Source organism: Gopherus evgoodei, chromosome 3, assembly GCF_007399415.2.
Source record: "Gopherus evgoodei ecotype Sinaloan lineage chromosome 3, rGopEvg1_v1.p, whole genome shotgun sequence".
NCBI lineage: Eukaryota > Metazoa > Chordata > Testudines > Testudinidae > Gopherus > Gopherus evgoodei.
In genome coordinates, this window is record NC_044324.1 from 49,221,569 (window position 1) to 49,247,929 (window position 26,361).

A 26,361-nucleotide genomic window follows, 5' to 3' on the forward strand; every position below is an offset into this window, starting at 1 on the left:
CGTTGCCAGCCAGACTTTGGCCTGTTAAAATCTCCCATATTGCCTTTAATAGTCACAGGGAGATTGAGGCAGATTCCGGGAGACTCCTAGCCAATCTGAGAGGGCTGGCAACCCTAACTTTTGCTGGTTTCTTGATTTGACTGAGGGGCTGTCTTTCACTGCTCTTGGGCTGTCGACTTAAAGCACTGGCCATTTTGGGAAAAGTTGCCGTAAGTTTGTGTGTATTTCAGTTTCTCCATCTTTAAAAAAGAGGTCAGTAATACCTACAGTATCTCACGGAGATGTTATGAGGACTAATTCAGTAATGCTTGTTAGGTTCTTTGAGATCCTGTAGTGGGAGATGCTTTATAACTGCAAAGCATGGAGCATTACTATTCTCATGATACTAGTTGGTGATATAGGGGGTTAGCTACAATTAAATACTCTGCTAGTGATGTGGCTAAATCCAAATGGACTGTTATAATAATTTACTGTTTTGTCTATATAATAGTTCTGCTTTTCACTGTGTAATCAAAATTAGGTCATTCCAGTGGAACATTTCTATTTTTGTTTCTTTTGTGTAGCCATATTTGTGCAGGAGATTCTGAGCTAAACAGTACAATAGACTAGAATCTGTGTATAGAGCAATGAGTTTTCATTTTAATATGCTAGGCCAGAAATAGGTAAAATAGATTGATATAAACAAAACAGAAGTAGAAAAGAGTAGAGAAAGATAAGTATAATACCACAGTAAAGCCGGGGAATGAAATCTTGATCCGTTAAAGTCAGTTTTGACTTTTGTGAGTTCAGAATTTCACCCAAGATGCAGAATAAGATTTTGTTATTTTAATTGAATATTGGATTTCCTTTAAAACCTTGCTTAAAATTCTATTAAATATAATAAATTATTACTTAAGTATCTCCTAATATACCAGACTGCTCTGCTTATAACTTTGATCTTGCCAAAGAATATCAATGAATTGCTATTGTATCATGGGTATTGTATTATATATTGTATTGTATTGTATTGTATAAAGAGGAAGATACCCATTTGCCTGTATTCAGAGCCAGGCTTTGATTTTTAGACCACCAATGGGGACCAGAGGAGGGAGAGACTTTTCACAGGTGTAGAAAGATCACTCCAGCTGCTCCTTCACTATAGTGTTACCTTTGAAAGCTGTTTCCTGATGTCAGATTATAACAAGCAGCTTATTCTCTGGCTTCCATTTCCATTGAAGTCTCTACTTGTTTGTAGCATGCACCTGCAGTAACTTACCCATTACTCAGTTCTCAAGAGCAAGTTTGCAGAAAGACGGTGCTGAAGTGAGTTGGAAGTATAAATTCTCAAATGCATAGATGATCCTCTAAAGGATTGGTTTTAAATAGCCTAGATATTTATCTGCTTTTGAAATGTTTGCCTTAATAAGCTGAATTTTGAGGAGGAATATGAATGCCTAAATCAAACTGAAGTATTGGGTTTTCAAATTTTTGTTTGCCGAATTTGACAGCTGCAAGAATTTGCATAAGAAAAGGAGACGAATTAATCAAAAACTGAATACCTTATACTTTCATTTACAAGCCACCCTTGATTAATAATCATTCCTGTTTAGTAGCCACAACTTTACTACAAAAACTACAGGAGCAAATAATTAATTATAATAGAAGCGGTAGCTTCTATATGTAGATATATGGTATCTGCTGTCACCAGCAATAACACAGAGTGGTTGAAAGAAATGTTATCTCATTACAGTACTCTAGGACAAATGTATAATTGGGACAAATAAAATGTTTTGGAGATGACTGTACAGTATAAGAAAGTGACTACTATGGAAGTGCATCTGGATAGCTGATGAGTAAGGCTCCGTGTTTGTCACAGAGGTCACGGAAATCATGGATTCCATGACTTTCTGTGACCTCCATATCTTCTGCAGTGGTCATTGCACCTGGCCTGGGGACCGCCTGAGCAGTCTTGGGGCTCCCCACCTCCCAGCAGCAGAAGTTTTGGGGGGGCTCAGGGCTGGCGGTTGGGGTCTGGGGTGGTGCTTACTTTGGGGGGGCTCCTCAGAAGGTCCACAGCAACTCCCATCCCTCAGATCCTAGCTCCACATGCTGCCTCCACCAGCAGACACCACTCCCGCAGCTCCTATTGGCCACTGTTCCCAGCCAATGGGAGCTGCCGAACTGTGGGGTGGGGTGGAGCCAAGGCAGCATGTGAAGCTAGGAGTTAGGGGAACTGCTTCCCAAGAGCTGGGTAGGGAACCTGCCCCAGCCCTGCCAACCCCCTCCCACTCCAGTACCCGCAGCACCTGTGCCCCTGAGCACCCGTGGTGTCCTCCAGGCTGTGCCTTCCCAGCACCCATGGTGCCCCCCAGGACTGCCCTTCTGAGCTGCCCCTCCCCCCAACATTTAGTCAGAGTATATAATAAACCTCATGGACAGATCATAGGCTGTGAATTTTTGTTCACTGCCCGTGACCTGTCCATGACTTTTACTAAAAATACTCGTGACTAAAACATAAGACTTACTGATAAGAGATGCTCAAATAGTGTCAGACACCTGCTCATGAAAAGTTTAGGGACATGGAAACCAGCTTGAATTCAGTGTGTTCATTGTCCTTTATTATTTGCTGTTTATTACCTGTAGTTTAGTTTGTATATATATGTTTTTTGAATAGCAAATTTGGGGTCTGTAGCTGAGATTCACTTGATCAAAAAATGAAGTTCAGTTTGTGACAAAACAGTTTATAAGGATTTGGTCATCCAACTGGGGACCAGAAACAATACCACATGACTTAGGTGACCAGTTACAAAGCTTGAGTAGTGAAGTCAAAATATCAATTAATTAACTGAATGCTCAAAATGTATCCATCAAAATTATTTGAGTAGATTTGCATAATGAACACATTCAGAAAAAGCTAGATCTGTTTGTAGACAACTTGTAAACAAGAAAAAAAGGTTTACATTCACCAAATAAGTTGTTTGCAGCAAATATTTAACCAGCTTTAATTTGGAGATTGGAGTCCCTGATTGGTAACTGAGACCTTCCATTGAGTTTCTATGAAAAAATGCTTTATTTTCATAATATATTTGTACTTTTAAAATTAATATTTTAATTAGCTACAATACTGAACTGTGTGTGTTCTGTCAACAGACCAGCAGTACTCCTGGTCACCTTCTCAGCACTTCAATGAAGAAAGATTCTCGCCTGCTCCGAGGAACATGAAAGGATTATCTGGTAGTCGCAACCAACCACAATTATGTTCTGCTCATACTTGTGGTTTAGCATCCCCTGAAGATTGTGAACACACCCATGATCATATCCACCATGGGCAGGAGCCAAGGCAATCATATCTTCTCAGCCCTACAGAGAGCTGCCCACTGGACCATCATCGCTGCTCACCGCGAAGCTCCATCCATTCAGAATGCATGATGATGCCCATGGTTATGGGCGATCACATGTCAAGTAGCACTTTCCCCAGAATGCACTACAGCTCACATTACGAAACGAGGGACGATTGCGCCATGTCTCACGCTAACCCGAAGATTAACCGAATTCCTGCCAATCTCCTGGATCAGTTTGAGAAACAACTTCCTCTCCACAGGGATGGGTTTCACACTTTACAATATCATAGGACCTCAACAGCTGCAGAACAACGCAGTGAAAGCCCAGGAAGAATACGCCATCTTGTTCATTCAGTCCAGAAACTTTTCACTAAGTCTCATTCTTTGGAAGGATCATCCAAAGGCAATGTCAATGGGACAAAGGGAGACAGTCGAGGGGACGACCATCATCATGGACATCATTCCAAGCATAGCAAAAGGAGTAAAAGTAAGGAGCGAAAACCAGAGAGCAAGCATAAATCTGGTATGAGTAGCTGGTGGAGCTCTGATGATAATTTGGACAGTGATAGCACTTATCGCACACCTAGTGTGATTAATAGGCATCATGTAGATCATATTTCCCACTGCTACCCTGAAGCTTTCCAGGGGCACTTTGGGGATCTCTCACTAAAGACTTCCAAAAGTAACAATGATGTGAAATGTTCTGCTTGTGAAGGGCTAGCAATGACCCCTGATGGTAAATACATGAAAAGGAGTTCTTGGTCTACTCTTACTGTAAGCCAGGCTAAAGAAGCTTATCGCAAGTCATCGCTTAACCTAGATAAGCCTCTGGTTCATCAGGAAATCAAACCTTCCTTGAGGCCGTGCCATTACCTTCAGGTAAAAGCCAGATTTGGTTAATATTTGCAATAGAAAAGCAATTAATTATAATTTATGCCAGAAAGTCATTGTAAAAATACAGGGGTGCCCTGTAAATCTCTCTCAAAGGTTATGGTATTCACCTACTGCAGATATCTTGGAGGTGGGAAATCTGCAGTATTTATTCTTTATTCATAGAATTCAGACTGAAATGTGAATAAAATTGACGTAATGTTAACTAGTCTAATTTTAATGAATTTGTTTTCAGTACCTGAGTTTATCCTGTATTTAAATCTTGGTGAAGTCTGTGTTTCAGATTACAGAAAGGGGCACTTTGCACAGCAGTTTGTGTCTTGAATAAATTTATAGAAGACAATTATAAATTAAAGATATTAAACTAGTCAGGGTGAGAACTTGAGAGATCTTTCCTTCTGTTCTGTCACTCCCACATCTCCTCCCAAACCTTCTTAACAAAATGGCTAGATTTACTGGTAAGCTTAGCTGCTTTTGCTGTTCTGCTATCATGATGCAAAGTAGTTTAATTGGCTGGAGAAACTGGGTTTATGGTTCCTTTGAATCCCTGAAGTGGTGCAAAGCAGCTGAGGGTACCGGTGAATCTGGTCCTAAGGCTTGGTCTGAAAAACTCAGGTACTGAGCTGCATGACATTTAGTGTATCTACCATGAGGATGAATGTGTCAGCAATTCCTGTTGAAATTTGAATGGATGGCCTCAGGGAGAGTAAGTATTTCAAATTGATATTTAGACAACTTAACTGGCCTGAAAACTCCATTGCTGTTGTGAGTGCCTTCACTCTTGTTTTCTTTTAAAATCAGATATTCTCTCTATAGAAATTGTTTGTCCCATGCCTTAACCAACTCTAACCCTTCTCAGCTTCTGTATCTTGAGTATCTCCAAACCTCTTTGGTTTCTGTGGAAGCCAATAATTGTAGAATAAAGGGAGGGATATTTGCTCTAGTCCTGTGCAGTGCTTTTGGTCTCTCCAAGCTGAAAGGGACTGTAACAGGGTGGTCTGCCCCCTTTAAAGAAGTGGTTCTACATGCAGCCAACCCTAAGCCACAACATGGCCCTTTTAAGGACCAGGTGTTTAAGGGAGCAGCAGACAAACAGGGAAATAGGGCCCAGGTGTTAATCAGGGAGCTATCTCCTGAACAGGATAAAAACCTAGCTGTTAATGGAGGAGAGAGAAAGGAGAGTCTGTGTAACAGCACTGGAACCCAGCTACTGATGCTCTCCGGAAACTGGCTTGAAGCACTGCACAGCCTCAAGAAGGACGGCTGTGGACTCCCTTAATGAGGGGATAGGGTTTGGGCCAGGTCGGCCCAAGGAGATTATATTTTTATAAGACTGGACCCCAGGAAAGTGAATATAACTTGATTATAGTTATATGTTACTTAAAGTATTTTGGGAGAAGCAGGAGAATGGCAGCAAGGCCACACCATACCAAAACAGGGTGGGCAGTGGAATAGCACACTCCCGCAACAGCCAGTGCTGAAAGAGCTGTATCTTGTCAAGCATCTGTAGAAATATTCCATATCTATCCTATTTCTGTCCTTTGTTTCACTTTCATTCTCTCCCTCCTTTCTGTGTTGCTCTCTCTCCCTCTCTCTCCTGTCTTTGTGTCTCCTTCTTTCTCCCTCGAGCAATTCTCAGTTCTAAACCCCAGTTAGCCTCACTCCTCCATACTTCATTCTGCTCAGATGATCAGTAGTGAAATAGTTAATGCTGAAATTGGAAGCATTGTCATTAGGCTTTAGAGTCAACAGCCCAGTGAGATGACTGGGGTGCAGGAGACTTCATACCTCTCAGAATCATTCTTTTAGCTTGTTTGCAAATATTAGAAAGAAAGGACCGTTCAAAGATTAGGATTCTAAACTAGGATTTGGGAGGCCTGGTTCAAGCTTGTACTTTGCCAGAGACTTTCCTGTGTGATGCTGGGCAAATCATTTAGCCTCTCTGTGCCTTAGTTCTGCATCTGTAAAATGGAGATAATAGAATTTTCCTAACTCTTGGGATGTTGCAAGGGTAAATTCATTAAAGATTGTGAGGTGCTTAGATGCCACAATAATAGGGGCCATAGAAATACCAAAAAAGAATACTGCACCTAGCTCTATATTAGAGAGAGGTTTTTTTCAGAAATATGATGGTTAATTTTTTTATTGAAGTTTGTATTCTGTGAACTCTGAATATGACACGTAGGTCACATAAATCCATCAAGCAGGCTGGTTGTTAGACACCTCTGCACTAGACCTAGTTAGTTAAGCAAGTATGAGAAATCCCATTCTGCAGATGACGTACTTAAAAATATAGCTTTGAAGCATTTTCTTTGAGATGTACTATCTATTAGATGAGACATGAATCATTCATAGAAGATAGATGGGCTGTGTTAGCAGCTCTGCCTCAAATTTCCTATCAGAAGTGGATTCAATCATTTGTTAATCTCCCTGGGCTTCAGTTACATCATGTGTAAAATTGGAGAATATTTGCCTACCTTATATAGGAGTGCGTACTAAATGATGAGATTTACGAAGGCTGGTCAATCAGAAAGGTAGGGACAGCTCTCAGGACCCCACGGTAAAAATAAAGGCACTGCTAACTCTTTTTCACAGACGTATTTGGAAATGGATCCTGGCTAATTTAGAATAATTAAAGGTATTAAGATGTTGATTATACAGCTAAATCAGCTACGCAAAGCATTTACCTGAGGTGCCCACATGTTCAGTTTTGCAGAAAAAAAAATCCATGTAAACAATTCTCTGGGTATAGTGTTAAAAGTATGTGACATTCAAAGACAAGGGTGTTTTCCATACCAAATTTAAACTTTGAACTGTCCCTTTAGATCGTGGTCATGTAACTATGGAATCCTGGGCAGATATTTTTTTTTTTCATATAGAGGAAGTTTATATTTTTAACTCCTGTCTATTTATCTTGGGTATTTATATGGCTCAAGTATCAGAGGGGTAGCCGTGTTAGTCTGGATCTGTAAAAGCAGCAAAGAGTCCTGTGGCACCTTATAGACTAACAGATGAATTGGAGCATGAGTATGAGCTTTCCTGGGTGAATACCCACTTCGTCGGATGCATGTCAAATATGGCTCAGATCACTTTTGGTATCTGAATACCTCACAGTCAGCCATATATTTGTCCTCCCAACAGTATGAGGTAGGGAAATGCTACTGCGCCCTACTACAGGTGATGATCTGAGGCACAGAGAGACCAGTGACTTGCCCGAGGTCACTTAGGAGCTCTGTGGCAGAGCCTAAGGTCTGGCACTTAAATCTAGGTGTCCCAAGTCCCAGGCTACCCCCTAATCACTGCATCATCCTTCATCTTCCTCTTGCTGAGAAACAGCTGAACTGTGTGTCCTCAAATTTTCATCTTTGGTGAGTAACCAAGCCAGGAAAATTTCAATGTGAAAGATGACAATTTTGAAAAAATATGAATAACTGAAAACAGAGGGTTAGAATGGAAACTCTTGTGCAGCTTTAACTACAGCAGTTGCTACTGCTCCCCAAATAATTTTTCCCTTGATATCAAAAGCTGTTGGGAGCAAGGAAATCTTCAATTATCGGATTCTTTGGCTAATTAGGTACAACACATTTGAAGCTGAAGCCTATTATTTGACTTACTTTACTGTTTGATATGAATCCTTAGGTGTGACAAGGATTTTCAGGGAGAAAGCTGGAAGTGAGCTAAGTATCAATAGTAAAATTATAAACTTAAAAGTTGGATTTTACAGTTTCCAGTATTCAAATGTCTGTGAGCACTGCTGCAAGAGAAAAGGAAACAATTTCAGGCAAAAATGTACAACTAACAACCACTACAGTTTGAGAGCGTAATATTATGTGCCATTGATTGATATTCCTTCTTCAGCCATTCAACAGTATTTGAAGCAGCAGCATGAATTCAAGGTAAACACATCAATGGTACAGCGAATGAGTCAGCACTTAAAAAAGAAAATAGCATGTTGTGCTAAAAATGGCCATACCCCCCTTCTGCCTTCCTGATGCATTAAAGTGCTAGCATCATCCCTTAACTGCACTGACATTGCTAGTGTGCAGATAATAATAGCAGCAGTGGATTCTGTAGCATGAAAGGAAGACACTGTATTTATCTGTCCTTCTGTTCATGTTATCTTAAAAAAATAGACCCAGTGTCAGTGGGGCTGCACTCTGGATTCAGGTATGCCAATGTGGAGAAGAGCGCTGAGGATAGGTCAGCGAAGGGGACCACTGAATTGTCACTTACAGAGGTCGTAGTTTTGGAACCCCACAGAGGCCATTGTTGCTTCAGTAAGGTAGAGTTACAGCCTCAGAAGGTCTGTGCCGCAGCTGTGTGCTGTCTCTTAGTTGGGAGAATGGAATTCATCCTAACCCAACTCTATATGCGCTACACTGTCACGAAGGCAGATTACAAACTCCAGATTTCGTCACATGAAGCCCTATATTCCAACTATACAAAACTACTTCCAGTGCTGAATAACTATTGAGTATAAATTACTCCTAATGTGTGTTACAATGAATTACTCATATGCATTCATTTCATAATGTACCCAATACACATTATATCTCTGTACAATTCTGTACTTACTCCCTGAACGGCTTTAAAGAACTAGGGACTTTACACTAAACTGACACTCCTCCTTCCCGGTTTCCAGGGATGCAGAGATATCAACATGGCCAAGGCTGAAGTGCTGCTCTTTGCAAGAGAAAAGTGAAATAATTACATGGACTCAACTATTGGGCAAGGTTATGACTAAAGCCGAGAGTCTCCAATAATTACAGTGATTAATGACATGATAGTATGCTGCCTCCAAGTGCTAAGAGCCATTTACCATTTCTGATGAAAATATTGCTGCAGATGTGCCATGGCTGGTTTTCCAAACAAAATAAAAAAAATATTCATAGTTTCATATCTTTCTAACAGCCAGTGCAAGTTGACATTATTGCACAAGTGTTGTCACCAGGATGGGAAAGGAGAGGTTGTATTCCTATCAATATTTTATCAAGAATGATTCTCCTTTATATTTCTAGCACATTTTTGTTGTCAAAATAATGTTCAACATTAAACAGAGAGGTAGGTTGAAAGTTGGTCTTTGCCACATTTGTCCAGGGCTACCTACAGGGGACCAAGAAACCTGCAGCCACAAGTAACTTGATATTCTAGAGCCCTGAACCAATTCATGCATGTGCTGGGGGTACTGCTCGGACTACTGCCACTGATGCTAGATAACCACACACTCCCCTTGGCTGCCTAGGACTGAGCTGATCAGCTGGTGCAGTTTTGGGTCATGGAGGAAATTGCACAGCACTCACTTTAAAAACATCTTTTAAAGAATTGACTCTGACCCCCAAATGGTCATGATTTTACCACCCTTTCTGGATCATCTTTAAAGGATGTTTTTGAAGTTAATTCCTCATGTGTATTTCATAGAATATCAGGGTTGGAAGGGACCTCAGGAGGTCATCTGGTCCAACCCCTGCTCAAAGCAGGACCAATCCCCAGACAGATTTTTGCCCTAGATTCCTAAGTGGCCCCTTCAAGGATTGAACTCAAAACTCTGGGTTTAGTAGGCCAATACTCAAACCACTGAGCTATCCCTCCCTCAATAGCTTAGTGGCAATGTATTCCTGGCCCCTCTTATGTCAAGTAAGGGAATAAATATATCCCCCTTTAGAATTGTACAGATAGTAAAATGTCTCCTAACAACTGGAAAGTAACAAAAATAATGACCTTCCTCTGGCGGCTAAATAATTGCCGAGGGAGTTTTGGGTCAGCTGATCATAACCATAAAACTCATTTGTTAGGATGAGAAGAGTGGACGAGAGATAAAATATATGTTCATTTCTATATAGTCCTTTTAAAAAGAGGGTTTTTTTAAAGACATCTGTGCTGTCATTTCAGTAATGTCCATATAATGACTGGGGGGAAAGCCTATGGAGTAAAAATGTGTCTTGCTTGGATTAAATAGGTGGTTTGAAAGAGCAGTAAGTCAATGTGCTGTATGGAACATCTAGTGCATAGTAGTGGTGTTCACACCAATAGTTAGTGCACAGCATGCATGCTGCACTGTAGATTTACACCCCAGTTTGCTGTGCAGCAAATGTGGGTGTAGGCATGCCTGGAGATGCTGTCAGAGCACTTTTCTTGTTCCATTATTACTTTACTAAATCACAAAATAGGTTTTCTGTTACAATTCCTACAACCACCAAACTTCTGCCTGTACCTCAGTGGTTATAAACTGATGCACTCTTGTAGGTTACAGTTGTTTAACAGCTAAGATGTTTGAAGTCCTGGAAATGAATATTTTAAAAAAGTAGGCTACACTTTTTGGTTCATGCAGCAAGGGTACATTAGGCCAGCTTGGTAATCTAGAAATAATGCCCTGAATGTCACTTGCTCCTTATGGGCCAAATCCTCTTGCTCCCATCAAGTCTGAATAGCCAAAGTTGGTGTGTGGATTCCAGGGCAGCAGGAAATAAAGGCTTTTCTCTTCTCCCCAGACTCCAGAGCAACAGCAGAGCTTTTCCATGACTACTACTGTAGGCTGTGCTGTGTCCTCACTACTTGAAATAATGGTCAATGACTGATCTTCCAACTCACCCTTGTCCCTCACCGAACCCATCTGTGGAAGATGCAGAGGGCACCCGATAGTCTTGGCTCTATCGTCTGTGAAGGAATTGAATCCAGCATGTGGGATTTCTTTCCTCTGTGCATCAGAACTGCACCACTTGTACTTCAGGCAGGGCCTTTTGTGGCCACGGAAAGGGAAGACACATGATTACCCTTCTGTGAGGTAGAGTGACTGGAAAAATGCAAAGGTTGAATGATGTAGCTCCTCAGAAGGGGTTAGTTACCAGTAATTCCAAAAGAGTCAGTTTTTACTCAGCCTTTCTTACCTGAGAAGACTTGTGGCAAAAAACATATGCCCAGAGCTCCATCTACTTCTGTGGCACAATGAAAGCAAATTACACAACCACCACCCTTAAATTCTACAACACTGTAATTTTGTCTGTCACTATGAAATACCCTTCATTCCCACCTCCTCATATAAACACCCTTCATTCCCATCTCTTCATATAAACATGTACGACTATGGCTTCTGGTTTAAAATACTAATGGATGCGAAATTCATCTGAGTATTCTTACAGTGGTTCTTTTTATAGTGAATGGATGAGGATGGTTTTTTTTTGGTTCCATTATATCCTATAGGTAGCCTGGCTCCACACTTCAGGCAAAGGTCCCTGCATCATTCAAAGCGTTTTTCCTTCCATATATGCCAGGGAAGCTTGTGGTCAGGTTCATTTGGTCATCTTCCTAGTTCTCTGGGCCTTGTCCCATCATCCAGACAACCCATCTGGCTAGCCTACATTTCCAGATCCCCCTGATTACAAGCTGGACTCCAGCTCTAGCTCCCTACCTGCTGTTTCTTTGCTCCCTAGAGCACTATAAACTATGGGGCCATGGGGCATTTCACACCTTTTGCTTCAAGGCTCTCTGAAGAGTAAGGTAGGTGACAGTTCATATATTTATGCTAGATTCATGTCTTTCAGTTTAAGATGAGATTGTGGAGCAAGTGGACATTTTGTGGATACAGAATCCCTGAATACATGGGACCCATGTCGTCTTCACTTCAAATTTCAGTTATTGCAGCTGTGCTCTGCTTGGGGCTGCTCTTGAAAAAAAAAAGTTTGGTAATGTCAGCTAATACAGAATGCAGCTGCTGACTTGCTTGGTGGAGTGTCTCTCACAGCATATTACACTTGTGCTTTGTGATCTGCACTGGCTTCCAGCTCGTTTCCAGGTGCAACTGAAGGTGTGATTTTGACCTATAAAAGCCCTAAATGGTTTGGGATCTATCTGACCACCTCCTTCTGCATGTGATACCATGACACGTGATATCAGTTGATGTTCTCATGATGATGTCCCCCTGGTTTAAATGGGAGAGTTATTGGTAGGACATTCCCAGCAAAGGGTCCTCAGCTCCGAAATTAACTCCCCACTTGTTTGACAGTGTCAGCTGACCTTCAGGGCAAGCTGCAAGATCTCTCTGTTCTCCCACATGCTCAGGGATGGGGGCGGCTTATGAAATTTGAAGGGAATGGAGGGGGTGGCTTTTGTTAATGTTGAGGAGGAATTCCTGGTACATTTTATAAAGCTTTTTGAATGTTTTTAATTATATAATACATGTACATAGAGCAATGAATCAGCACATTTTTAAAAAAAATCAGAATAACTAAATAACATATGTGCATTGAGAAAGATACATGCACTGAAAATGGTGTTGAGGCAATAAAAGGTTATGTATTTAAAGAAACAAGGCCTTCTTTATAGGACCAGATTGATTCTATAACTCCTCCCTACTTCCAAAACCTTAAGAGTCATAGTCAATAGGGCTGGAGGAAATAGAGCCAGTCAAATTTGTATGGGGTTAGAGACTTCTAATTCTAGAATTTGGGACAATAAAGTCATTTGCATTTTTATATTTATGGAAAATTGTGTACATATTTTTCATAGAATTTCCCTCTTTTGGTGGGGGGAGGGGGGAAGGCCAGTAACTGGCTCAAAAAACATTTACTCACAAGGTTTTGTGTTTTCTCAAGAAAAAAAAAATTCCTTCAAAAATGAGCCCATGAAACTGGGACCAAACTCTCAAATCCACAATCTAAGGTGAAAAGACTTGCAATTTTAGCATTTCAACTTTTGCTGCAAATATTTCATGTGCCAACAGGAGCTTGCCACAATGCCAAGCATGACATTGTGGCATTTACCCTCTAAGGACAGGGTAAATCGAGGAAAATAGTAAATACCTAATGAATTTCTTATTTTATTTTATTTTATTTTTAAAGTGCAGCAATAGAATGTTGTCTTTAGATGATTATTGAAAAGGTGCTGCTTGAGCAGAAAACAAAACCAAAAAGCATAGCCCTCTATACTCAGAAAAAAGTCACAAAGCGAAGGAGAAGCATCAGGGGAAAAAAGTAACCAACAGAGAGAGAAGCTATTAAGAATCCACATCTCAGTGTAACTATCAATCAGGATCATAGTATTCTTCTTGTTCTTTCACATCTAATTCCAAAAATAGTCTACTCAGTGTCCCCAGGTTTGGTTTTATAGAGCCATCATCACCACCCCAGGAAGAAAACATTTAGGCCAGGGTAGTGTTTTTGTCCTTTTGATTTTCTGACCAGCAATTCAGGTGTCTTCCAAAAATCTCCGGCCTCACACAAAGTAAGCAGCATGACTGAGATCCCTCTTCTTGTGCCAGAACTTTCTCTAGTTTAGTTTCTTCTGGTTGGATAGGCCTCCTATTGGGTTCTCTGAGAGAACAAACTGGAGAAATCCAAGAGAAAAACAAGAGCAAGGTCTAGCAAATAAGTTCCAGACTAATCCTGGCAGTTTTCCATGGAAAAACTGCTGGCTCTGTGCAAACCTCTAAGGTTCTCCTAACCCTTCTTCAGAGGAATGCTGGGTGCTTCCTACTAACTTTCGAGAAAATAAGCTCATCAATGTTCATGCTTCCCACCCAGCAGACCAAAAATTAGTAAACATTCAGGCAGGCATCAATATCTACTTTAATTTATGCACTTTTTCCTCCAAAGTATACACACTATACTCATGACAAAATCAGAGTGTGGGCACTAGCCTTAATGTAGATTCTGTAGTGGATGGTTGTGCTAGGAAGAACTGCTTACCCTATAAAGACCCTCTGAGCAAGCATGTGGGTCTTTCAAAAAAGCTAGCACTCTAGTTGAATGGTTCCTCTATCATCTTGGGAGGCTTTCTTCATGGCTGCAGAGACGGTCTCTACACATCTAGAAATAGTTTCTAATGCATCAGTTTATCTGCCCATCTATGGCTATATACAATGACATGCTGGGTTCTCTTGAAGAAATCTTATGTGTGTGTGTGGGTCGGTGGGGGGGCAGGCAAGGCCGTCCTTAAGATTTATGGTGCCCTAGGCGGGATTATTAAACTGGTGCCCCTGTGCCTGTCTTGCTCTTCGCAACACAAACATAAGCTATTGGAAAACTTGCCACATGCATGTAATTAAAACCAGTTTAACTTAATGAAGCACAGTGTAATGCTGATGGACTAGCACTAAAGAAGTAGCACTATAGAAAAAATTCTAATTTGACAGAATGATGCAAATAATATCATTTTTTTAATTTGTCAACATTTTATTGGAAATTTGTATGAAGAGGTATTGAAACAAGGATTAGTTTTTAATTAAAAGCAATCTTTCTGTATTTTTTGGCTGCAAAATCAGTAATAATGTCATCGTATGACAAAGACAAAGTGATGTCTTGTTTGATTGCAAGAATAGCAAGACCAGTCAAGTACTCTTGACTCATTGTAGAGCAGAGATAGTTTTTAATGCGCTTTAGTTTTGAGAAAGTCTCTTCTCCTGATTCTACTGTTACAGGAATTGTCAGTAGAATATGAGTGGCAACGTATACATTAGGATATATGTCAACAAGTTTGCTGGTATGAGTAAACTGTACAATGTCCATCATCGATTTTGCATGTGGCGACATTGATGACAGTGTACTCAATTCTTCATACAGTTCAAGTCCATTTAAATCAAAATGATCACTGTGCTTCAGGAGGCTCTCTAGGTCAGGGGTCCCCAGCGTGCCATGGCTCCCACAGGGGCCTCTCAGTACGCCTGCGTACTGGCCGGCGGACGAGCATCCGCCAAAATGTCACCGAAACTCGGCGGCATTTCAGTGGTGACCCCTCTGGATGACACCGCTTGCCGCCGATAAGCAGCATCATCCAGAGGGGTCACCGCTGAAATGCTGCCAAATTTTGGTGGCATTTTGGCGGATGCTTGACCACTGCCACTGTCCTTCATCTGGTGACCGCCAAAAAAGGTTGGGGGCCACTGCTCTAGGTTCTTGCACTTTGTCATTAGTTGCTCTTGTTTTCCTAGTTCATTGAATTTAGTCCTGCTCAGCCCACTGCTAGCTAAGTGAATGGAACCCCAGGCTGACAGCAGGTTGAGTAGCTCAGCCGGGGTACCAGCCGCCGGCCTGCTCAGCCTGCTGCCAACCTGAGGTTCCTTGGGGGTCCCCAGGCCAGCAGTGGGTGCTGAGTTGGGCTGGTGGCCGGGACCCCGGGTGGCAATGAGGTAGTGCTGGAACCCCAGAGCAGCGGCGGGCTAAGCCACTCAGATTTTCAAAAGCTATCAGCGCCTGTTTAAACACCAAATAAGCGGCCTGATTTGTATGAGTCAAGCACTGTGGGTGTGGAACACACTTTTGAAACTCTGGAAATTAGCTATGTACCTAAATGGAAACTGATCCTGATGTGAAAATCTGATCTCAAATGCTGGGGTTGGGCTCTTTGGAAAACTGACCCTAAGTGACTAGCCTAAGATCCCACAGTGGAACAGGAACACAAGAATGAAGAGATTCCCTAACTCCTGCACTTCCTTCTCCTCCTCACACCTCGAGAGCACAGAATTTGTTAAAGAAAACTCATCATTGTCTATAGTTGTTATAACCAAATCAGCAGCATATGACAAATTAAATGAAAAGATCTGGACCTTGTCAGCTTATTGTTCTTTTGAAGGAAAATACATATGGTAATATGTAGTCCTGTTGCTTTGTGGATAAAAAATGCGGATATAGGAATTTATGTGAACATCTAGAACAGGAAGAAGGCTTTTTTGAAATTATAAATATCGGCACTTATCACTGTATGCAAGTAGGTAATTAGGGTAATTATTCCCAATTAGCAGCTGCAAACCCTGCAGATGGAAATTTCAGGGACTGATAACTATTGTAAAAGTCATTTTTGCAAGCTGTAAAACCACTTTAACATTTTGGAATGCATACATTTAATACCCCCTACATGATCTGTAACAGATTTTTGTTAGCATTTCAAAATAATAAAAAAAGAGAAATATGTTCATGCAGTATTATAGCCCTGCTGCTGTGCTGTGGTTCAGGACATGTTGGCATCTGAGATAGGCTGAATTAAAAAAAAAATCAGGTGTTTAACCTACAGTATAATGATTGTACAAAGAGCCGGAGTGAATCTTGAACCTGCTAATACTGCAGCTGAGCTTGAATATTGCCATGTTTTTCAAATCTTGTAGGAAGAAGTTCACAGGGGGCTGATGTAGTGTCCTTTGAAGTCAATGGAAAGACTCCAATTGTCTTCTCTAGGCCTTGGATCTTGTCCCATGTGAGGAAATTTGTAGCCCACTAAAACATGTTTCCGTTGAGCCACTAGGCAACATCCTTCCTTCTACTCAGGATCCAGAAACTCCCACTCACAGTTGCCATTTACTACGGGGGTTAATGGCCTCTTCTCTCTCCTGGATCTTCCAGAAGTTTTTTTCCTTTTTGAGGACTGGACTATTAATCAGCTTCTTTCAATCACCAGGGTCTTCGCTTGGCCAATAAGGGCTCTTAATGTAAAAGCGTTAGAGTGGTTTTGGGTGTACTTGTGTGCTCTATCAGTTATATTACAAGTAAGAATAATTCCGCAGAGGGCTTTCCTGTTTCCAGTGTCCTTGTGAACTTAGCTGCAAAACCAACTTTACCTGTATCAGGTCATGTAGCCATTCAAATCTAATCAGCCCAAACAGGATGAAATATTAATGTGCCCATGATGGAAAGCTTGTCCTGGAAAAGCTGTTCACCAGCTTTCTCGCTAGAACTGTCGTTAGGATGAAATTGCAAACTTTAAACTTTCATAACTTTACAAACAAGGCTTGAGTCACAAATAAGAATCTCAAAATATACACTTGTTTTTAAGGTGTTTAGCTTTCATTCATTGTTGAGTTACAGAAGTACAGAATTTCAGATTGGAGCATATGGGGAAAGTAGGCTTTTTCTTACTTGAATAACTCAAAAACAACTGCATTGATTTTTCTCACACTTTTTTTTAAAACATCATGAAGCTGAGACAAAGCAGTGAAAATCTCAGCGCAAAATCAAGTTGTTACAATAAGTTATGGACACTTGGAAAGTGTATTTAGACCAGTGGCTGCAATTCATCCTTAATATAGGAAATTGAGAAATGAAATAAAGTACATAGGGACCCACTTGTATGCCAGTAACCAGAATGCTTTTCAGTTACTTGAACCTTGTTCATAACCATCAGAGGCGGCTCTAGGAATTTTGCCACCCCAAGCGTGGTAGGCAGGCTGCCTTCGGCTGCTTGCCTGCAGATGGTCTGCTGGTCCCATGGTTTCGGGACCAGCGAACCCTCCGCAGGCACGCCTGTGGGAGGTCCGCTGAAGCCGCAGGACCAGCGGACCCTCCGCAGGCAAGCTGGGGCCTGTAGCCGCCCCTAATAGCCATGCCAGCATCCGAACACTAGCAACAAAATAAAAGGCATAAGTAAGTTTGTTTGGTATCACATATTTCATCATAATGAATTTACAGGTCTAATTCTTTAGCAATATATCATTCAGTCTTTGGCAGTCAAGAGAATTGCCAGTTGTGTTGTAATAAAGTTTAAGAAAAAATATTTTTCAAAATGTTAAGGATTTCCATCTGTTACACTAACATTGCTTGCAGATATTCTTGAGTTCTCAGCAAACTTTGGAAATCCTTCCCCACAGAGAACTTCTATATGTGTTTGGTTTTAAAAGGAAAATATGGGTGATCTAGAGATCTCAAGCCTGGGGAGAAATGATCACTCTCTTTTCCTAGCTTCCCACCACCTTCTTCCAAAATCCAAATCTGGCGAACTATAAGATTTGTTCCAGTGCTTCAGACGGCAACTTTCTGTTCTATTTGTTATTCTTTCTTCCTGCTGCATCTTTTCTTTTCTCTCTTTCAGTGCTCGTATTTTCTCTGTATTTTTTTCTTATTTTAAAATACTTCAGAGTATATTTTTCTCTAATACAATTTCTCTCTTTTCAAGCTCTCCCTATCAGGCATTACCTTTAGTGTTTAGAGTGTGTGTGTCTCTCTCTCTGTCTTTGGCTCAGTGTCTCCCTCCCACTCGCTCTCTCCCTCCCTCCCTCCCCTGGTTCCTCCTCTTTTTTCATTTCCGCCTTGACCCTCTTTGGTTGGGGTTCACAGCACAAGTGCTGCTCACCCTAAATGTGGGTTATGAGTGCATTTTGGAGGGTGAGGGGCTGAGAGAATAAGTTTAGTGTCACTCTCCATGGCTCTGATGCAAAGCCTGTTGAAGTCAATGGGAGTCTTTCCATTGAGTTGAATGGACTTTGGATCAGCCCCAAATGTGTTTAGTTTGACAGACTTGACTAGACCTTTTAACTTTTCAGAATCACCACTATAGAGTCTTACCTTGCAGTCCTCCAGCTTTTTAGGGTATATATATATATTTTTAATCTATATAATATGGGAAGGCATCATGCTGATAAAGGGCTTGATCTTCCAAAGTGGTGAGCTCTCTGACCCAGATCTAGCAAAGCACTTATGTACGCCCTTAATTTTAACCATGTGAGTGTCTGCATGCCTGTATCGTAGCTTGAAACAGCACGGCTTCCAATTCCGAGTTTATGTTGGGTAGAGACTTCATCTCATGCTGAATTACTTGGAAGCTTTGTGATGCAGAAAGTTATGAGCATGTAGCAATCAAACTCATTTCCACTTGTTTCCTAAGTCAGAAATTGAACCTAGATCTCCTGATGTACAAAGCTAGTGAGGAGTGATGGATTGTCTAGTAACTAAACATAATGAGAATTTAACTGCCTAAAGCGTATGTATTAGTAATTAACTACCTATTTTACTGGTATAGAATGAGGTTATATTACAGACTTATCTGAATTATTTATTTATCATTCTTTAAAAAATTACTTTAGAAAACTCCCACCATTATGCTTGTTTCATAAGAGTCCGAATTATGAACATTAGCCATCTCTCTGAATTCCATCAATTTGTGAAAAAAATACATCTTAATGTTATTTAAATGCAGTTTTTTTAATATTTCATTAGCGATGGTATGTCTGAAAGGCTACAGAATCCCAATATGAGGATTATGGGTAAAATATTCAAAAGTGCTTGACTCTCGATGGGTTTTAGGCTCCTATGCATATAAGCCACTTTTGAAAATGTGACTTAGGCTCTTAAGTCACTTAGGAACTTTTGAAAATTTTACCAATGGCATTGTGCCTCAAGGGTCAAACCTAAATGATGTGTCTTTGAAGTGTGGAATATCTAAGGCTGTCTCTTAAAATATGATGAGATTCCTGCATATTTTTGTGTTCGGTACCAGGTGCCTCAAGATGAATGGGGAGGGTACCCTGTTGGCGGTAAAGACGAGGAGATCCCCTGCAGGAGAATGAGAAGTGGGAGTTATATTAAAGCCATGGGAGATGAGGAAAGTGGAGATTCTGACACTAGCCCTAAAACATCACCAAAGGTAGCGGTTCGACCAGAGTCATTATTAAAATCCATTGGACAGAGACCACTTGGAGATCACCAAAAGTAAGCTTCACCAAACTTTGTTGCATATCTTACTGAAAGCCATAATGACTCAGGTCATTTTTTTAATGATGTTTTGATGTGATTACAACAAACGGTTTCATGAAATATATCAATAAATACACACAGCAAAAAATACAGCAATACTACATTTGTATCATCTGTGACTTTTAGTTATCAACATGATGCTTTCCATATAGCAGCTTTCCCATGTATCAAGTATATTGTATCACACTCATTTAAAAAACAGTTTAATATGTTTTTCTGAGCACCCATAATGTGTGGTCTATCCAATAAGTAATGTACATATTATATTTGTCTAGATATGTATTTACATAATGGAGCCAGACTTGTGCTTCTAGTAGGTTTTTATTTGTCTTTTTTTTAAAAATGTATCATTACAAAACTACACATTTAAGTATTTTTTAGAGGTAAATGTTCAAAGTGGTAGCATAGCTCCAACCCTGCAACTTCCATTAATGAGAATGGATGTTCCACATAGCTTCAGAATTCTGTGAGAAATGCACCAAGCGAAGAAATTGAGACTGAAGTTGACTGACAATTTCACCTTTATCCACCAGCTGCCTGTAGATGTTACCATATATGCAGTACCTTAGTGATGCACACTTTTATAATAATAATAATAGTAATAGTAAAAAACTTCAACCAAAGTATAATCTGTTTGGCTTTGTTAAATAAAAGAATTTAGTAAGCGGATTAGAGGAAAAATAATATTCACAATACCAACAATAACCAGTGTCATGAAAGCAACATGGAATCTAAAATATTGCTTCAGAAGACAGTTCTAAGAGTGTACTGCTCTATTTATTTATGCAACGTAAAGGACACTCTGTTCTCCTAGAAATAAAAAATTACACGTTTAAATAAGATATATGTTATAAAGGGGAGCTTTTTACAATCCACTGTATTCATAATGCAGGAGTTTATCAATAGGTCATTAAAAAACAGTCCATCTATTTTGCCATGTTTTGCAAATATACTGTACAAAACAAAAATATTAAAAACACAGAACAGTACTAATGCAGTATACTAGAAATGACAGAAATCAGTGGCAGATTTGCTGTTGATTTCAACTGGAGCAGGAGCAGATTCATTTTAGCATTGTAGAAAACGATTAAAGGCTTATTTGTGCTTTTCCACAAGCCCTGAGCCAAGGACAGAATGTACGTGAACTGTTTCAGGACCAGACCATGAACAAGATTGTGACTGAGAGCCACTTTCTGATTCCTGATCATCAACTTGCCCGCTACCAGATACAGGTTATGTCTCCTGGTGCACCAGCTCAGCTGCATTGATTGGCTTGTCCACTGTGATCAGGTTATAGATTTTCTGATCTTACTGGCAACAGTCATGCAGATGAATAATCATGTGGTGCTAGAGTTTTCCATTATGCTTTTGAAGCAACTCAAGAGAAACTTACCTTTGCAAACATGAAGAGTGAAGTGAAAATGAGCTAGGTCAGGTAACAATTAAAATTACAGTGTGTTGTGTATATTTTGCCTACTTCTTCTCTAAGTAATAGACTTTACTATAGCAATAGATCCTCCATATACACTGCATATATATGGTATGTGTTGTGATATTTCATTTATGAATCTGACAGGTATTTAAGGCAAATTATTTATATGATTAACAACAAGAAATAACATTAAGTAAGCACAGTATTGATTCTGGTATAATCTAGCCTGGCTGTATTCAGTATTCTGTATTCAGGAGAGACTCTGCTGTCTATATGTGTGAGTGAGTCCATTGGAGTGAACTGGAAGTATGACATTGCGTGGTGTCACTTTAAACATTTGAACTTCCTGCTGAAGTTTAACCCTTTATAGCCCAAGTATAACAAAAGAATATAAGAACAAAAAAGAAATATAGGATTTGTTGTACTGGATCTGTTCTGCAACCATCTGCCTCTGACAGTGTCCAACACCCCAGGCTCCCAGGGTGGTGGCAGTTATGGTGAGCTTGGCTATAGCATCTTTCTGATGAAATACTGCTTGGTAGGCATGCAGACAGGAAGCTTGCCTTTGTGTGGTCTTGTGAAGGATCATGCAGGGGCCAAATTTAATCCTGCTTCCATGCTACAAAGCAATTTTTAGCTCTGCTGCCCAAGACCCATTAGCCTAAGTCAGTTGACTCTGGCCAGCCACAGCCATGCAGTGAGTTTTTTATCCCCAGGTAGACCTACCCAAAGGGGTGAAAGTGGAGATTTACCAAGAACAGTTTGATGGCTTGTTACAAAGCCTTGTCACACTAACAGGGCAATTGCCAGGCCAATGACATAGCTACTTTCTCTACTGTCACTCAGGAGATCTGGGTTAGACTGCTCCCTGGATTGGGAGAGAACCCAGGGGCAAAAGGCTTAGCCCCTGGGAAAAGAGATGTTTTGCAGTGCTGAAGAACAAGCCATCTGGCTAATAGCTGGATGTTGAAACTGGACAAATTCAGACTCGAAATAAGGTGTGATTTTTTTCAAGTGAGAATAATGAGCCCTTGAAACAATTTACAAGGGTTGTAGTGGATTCTCCATCACTGTCAATTTTCAAATGAAGATTGGATGTTTGTCTGAAAGATCTACTCTGCGCATTATTTTGGGGAAGTTACGTGGTCTGTGCTGTACAGGAGGTCAGACTAAATGATCACAACGATCCATCCTGGCCTTGGAATCCCTGAGCCTGTGAAATAAAAAGTATCTTTTATGCCAGTGATATTCAATTAGATCTACTCATGGACCAATCTGAGAATTTTATAACAAGAGGCAGGCCATTTTGCAGGCCATTTTTGCAGAAGGCTGGCAAAATAAAAAATAAAAACTTCAGCTGCCAATACATAAAGACCTTAATTGCAACGTAAGTATTACTGTTTTATCTTCCAACAAAGCTGATAAATCAACATTATTACCTGTGTTTGTGGCAATCTCTAATGGGGGAAGTGACATTGATGATCTCTGGCAAGTTTTGTGAAGAGCGATTTGTAGGAGGTCAGGGCAAGGCGCATGCATTGGTGAAGATGCTCATCTGTCAGATGATTGTAGTGGTGTTTTTTTTATAATGTTCATGGTAGAAAATCCAGATTCACAGAGGAACTTTGATCTGAACATCATTAAAAGATAGATAGCTAGATTCTGGCTATTCTGAAATTAGTCAGCCTATTGAGTCCAGAAATCACAAAGTCCCACTTCTCTGAATTTTGTTTTGAAGGCATCTGAGCTCTGGAGCTTTACAATTTCTAATTGAAAGACACCTTCATCAATTGAATCAAGAATGTTCTTTGCATTAGAAAGGCAAGGTCCATCATCAGAGCCATCATCATGAACAAATAAAAGCAAATCCTTGGGAATTTTAAAATTCTCAAATCACATTTTAAAATTTTCAGTCAGATTGTTTAGGATTTCTTGCATGGTTTTTGTCATCAGTTGTTTGCTTCATGTGTTTGTTCTCTGTGTGCTGCGCTGGCTCTGGCCAGATAACCTGTACAGCAGGTGCTGATTGAACTGCCAAAGACGACCACAGATTCTATTCAGTAGCAAAGACACTCAGCCAGGTTTATTGTCAATAAAGCACGTTCCTAACTTCCTGGATCAATTACAATGTACAATTACACTGTAATGGGCATACATGTGCTACAATTACACTAGTGGTACTTTCCATTCCCCTTGCGGCTGGACAAAGACACACCTTCTGTGACCCCTTTTTTGTGTACTGTTACAAGCAAGTTACTTGTTGCCCCTCTGACATGTTTAGTTACCACTCTGTGTTGTACATGTTGGTTTGATGAAAACATCTCTATTCATCAGCTGTTATCTGATCTTATCTTCAGGAAGAGTCAATGTGTCCCTATTATCTTCTGGGAGTATGTTTATACCATACTTGGTATCAGGGTGTTCTGGTACCACCCTTTTGGAATGTGTTTACATAAGTGTCCTGTGCCTAGCACTTCTTAGGAACATTTGCGTTTTTGAAATACCCGCCCTTTCTTGCCAAGTTATGGGAACCTGCAAGTAGGCATGTTTTGTAACAGGACCTGACTTCTGCTCATAGCCTGATTTTGCTTTATATCAGCAGCGCCTGACTACTTTAGTTCAGGCCTTAAGTCTCATACCAGGCCTCATGCGTCTAGCGCTCTTGTTCTACTAGAGTTTTCATCTGTATTTCATCTGTAGAAACAACACAACATGTGGGAAAGTGCAACATCTTTCCTGTTAAGCTTGGCTGAAAGATTTCAAGATTCCTCTGAAAGGCATGCACTTTTTCAAACAGATCCCCAGCACTGCTTGCACAGCCTTAGAGCTGCAAGTTGAGGGAATTGAAGTGACCGGTAATATCACATAGAAAAGCTACCTGTGACATAGAAGGGACGTCATTCATGATTTTCAAGAACTTGCAAGCCTTGTTCGTCTTGTGGTTTGAAAGAAATTCTATTCTTTCTTTTTGAAGTTCACAAAACCTTTGTAACATGCATCCCCCACTGTTAACCAGCTAGCATTGTTGTGCTGCTACAGGTCACTGTGTTCATCTGAAACGTCATGTAAAAGAGCTTTAAAAAGATGATGTTGCAAGCTAGAAGTTGAGCATATGTAGTTCACCAATCTCATTACAATACCCGTTGGTTTTTTTCTAGTCTCCAGACAACTTACCACCCAGGACAGTCTGGTGAATGATGGGTGTATTGCTGCCAAATGTGAAGCAAAGCCCTTCTCTTTCCCTGTCCTGGAGGGATCTCCATGTATAACAAGCAAGTTTACTTTCTGCAGATCTAAACCGTTTTTCTCAAAAATGCCTTTTGCCTTTTCAAAAATGATCTCTCCTGTTGTGTAGGTTTCTAAAGGTATTAAGCACAAAACTTGTTCCTTGAGAATTTTACCATCATAAAATGTAACAAACAGTGATAGCTGGGCAGTGTCACTTCAATCACTTGATTCGTCCATTGCAAGAGACGTGTATTTGGCAGTTTTTTTAATTGGAAAGAAGGGCTGACAAATAATCCTCATAAATTACCTCCAATCTTCACACTGCCATGGGATCAGAGGAGAATCTTTATTTTTGTCTCCAGGAAAAAGTTTCTCCAGCATTTCCAATGTGCACTCCTCCACAGACTTGGCATCCAGGAAAGGCTTTTTCTTTTTAGCTATTACCAATATTATCTGAAGAGAAGCAGCTGCAAAGGCGATGCATGGGAGAGGGGGACATGCAGGGTCCTGTGCCTTCCCCCCAGATTTGCTGCTTGGCTTATATTGAGCATGGTCACACAGACTGATCTCAGTAACGCTGCTGAAGCTGACTACCCTCGCTCTGCTTCCTCACTATCAGTAGGCATGGGATGTCTCTGAGCAGCTGTTGCTTTTTCCTGCACAGTCACTGATGTTATGAGAATGACATTTGAAGTGTGATATGAAGACTTCAGATTTTCAGTTTTGGCACGTCTTGCAAACACTGCCAGGAGGATAGGCCGTGTTGAAGTTACTGTGCTTTGATTCAAAGTGGCGCCTCATGCTGACCATCTTATAGATGGATACAGAGGTTTGGCATATTAAATACAAAGGTTTTGTGTTTAAATGAGGTGGCATAATAAAAAGAAAATCCACTATCCAGTTTGAGTTAAAAGCTCAGTTTTTGCTGTTGACTTTATGATGTTTACTTCCACTCACATTCATTTTTGGCTTCATTTCCATCACTAGTGAAAAATGGGTGGCTTCCTAGCTCAATCATAGCCGATGCAATCTTGAGAACTTAAGATCCAGTAAGCAATGCTTAATTTGTTGCAGGGCTGAGCCCCGGCACCTCTAAGATTGGCAATTCATAAACCCAGCACCCGGCCATTCTCTGGCCACCCAACCAGTGCTTCGTTTGTGCCGGGGCTTGCCAGGGCTGAGTCCAGCACTTCTTTCATTACAAATTAAGCTAGTAAGTTACTTACTAAGGAAGTCATAGGTAAATGATAGACTGAGCATCACTGTTTGTGAATTTAATTATAAATATTTTTAACGAGAGCTGGTGGACCACACAAGATGTCTTAGCGGGTCACATATGGCCCAGGGGCCACCTGTTGAAAATCACTATTTTATGGGGTCAGAAGGAAGTTCCATCCATTCTTACTTGCAGAAAGAATAGTGGTTGCTCTTGAACAATGCAAGATACCTTGTTCCCCCAGCTGCTGAGCATGTTGCCTTTCACCAGCATTCACTCCAAAACCAGGAAGTAATCTAACCCAAATCTCCCAAACGGTAGAGAACACTACCACTATGTTATTGGCTTGAAATCCAAGGCACCAGATTAGGATGGGAATGTTAGTGGGTGAGATGGGTAGATCTTCAGACTCTGACAAGAGTGTGTGAAGACTTCCCAGGAATAAAACAGCATTGTTTCACAAAGCTGTAATTCATCCCAGTGATGTACAGAAACAATCATTTACAAGGGAAAGTATCACAACCATGAATTTGCAACTTCTGATGACAAAGCTTTTTTTCCCCAAACAAAGTTGCCTGTTAACTTCTGCTCTCAACTTGTATCTTACGTTTACTTTTCTGAATCAGGAGGTGTTTTTGTTTTTTTCTTATTTAATCTCCACAATAAAAAGTTAGTGTGTATAGATGCTCTCTGCTGGAGGCAAGAATTTGAAAAATAAGATGTTTTTAGTTAGAGAAGCCGAAAAAATGCATGGTTTTCCTGATGTGACTTTTATTTCATTTTTTTAAGTTACATGAAGTCATCTTGTGAGGGCCCTATTCAGTA

General features: G+C 40.5%; 1 protein-coding gene across 4 annotated transcripts in view; it reads left to right on the top strand.

The window, feature by feature from the left end:
• Window positions 1–26,361, top strand: part of DLGAP2 (DLG associated protein 2) — a 674,215-nt gene that overhangs the window by 559,127 nt on the left and 88,727 nt on the right. For all 4 annotated transcript variants that reach the window (XM_030555545.1, XM_030555544.1, XM_030555547.1 and 1 more), the window contains 2 exons: window positions 3,130–4,199; window positions 19,404–19,615. In XM_030555545.1, coding sequence (XP_030411405.1) covers window positions 3,130–4,199; window positions 19,404–19,615 — 1,282 coding nt within the window. The remainder of the gene's footprint in view (window positions 1–3,129; window positions 4,200–19,403; window positions 19,616–26,361) is intronic.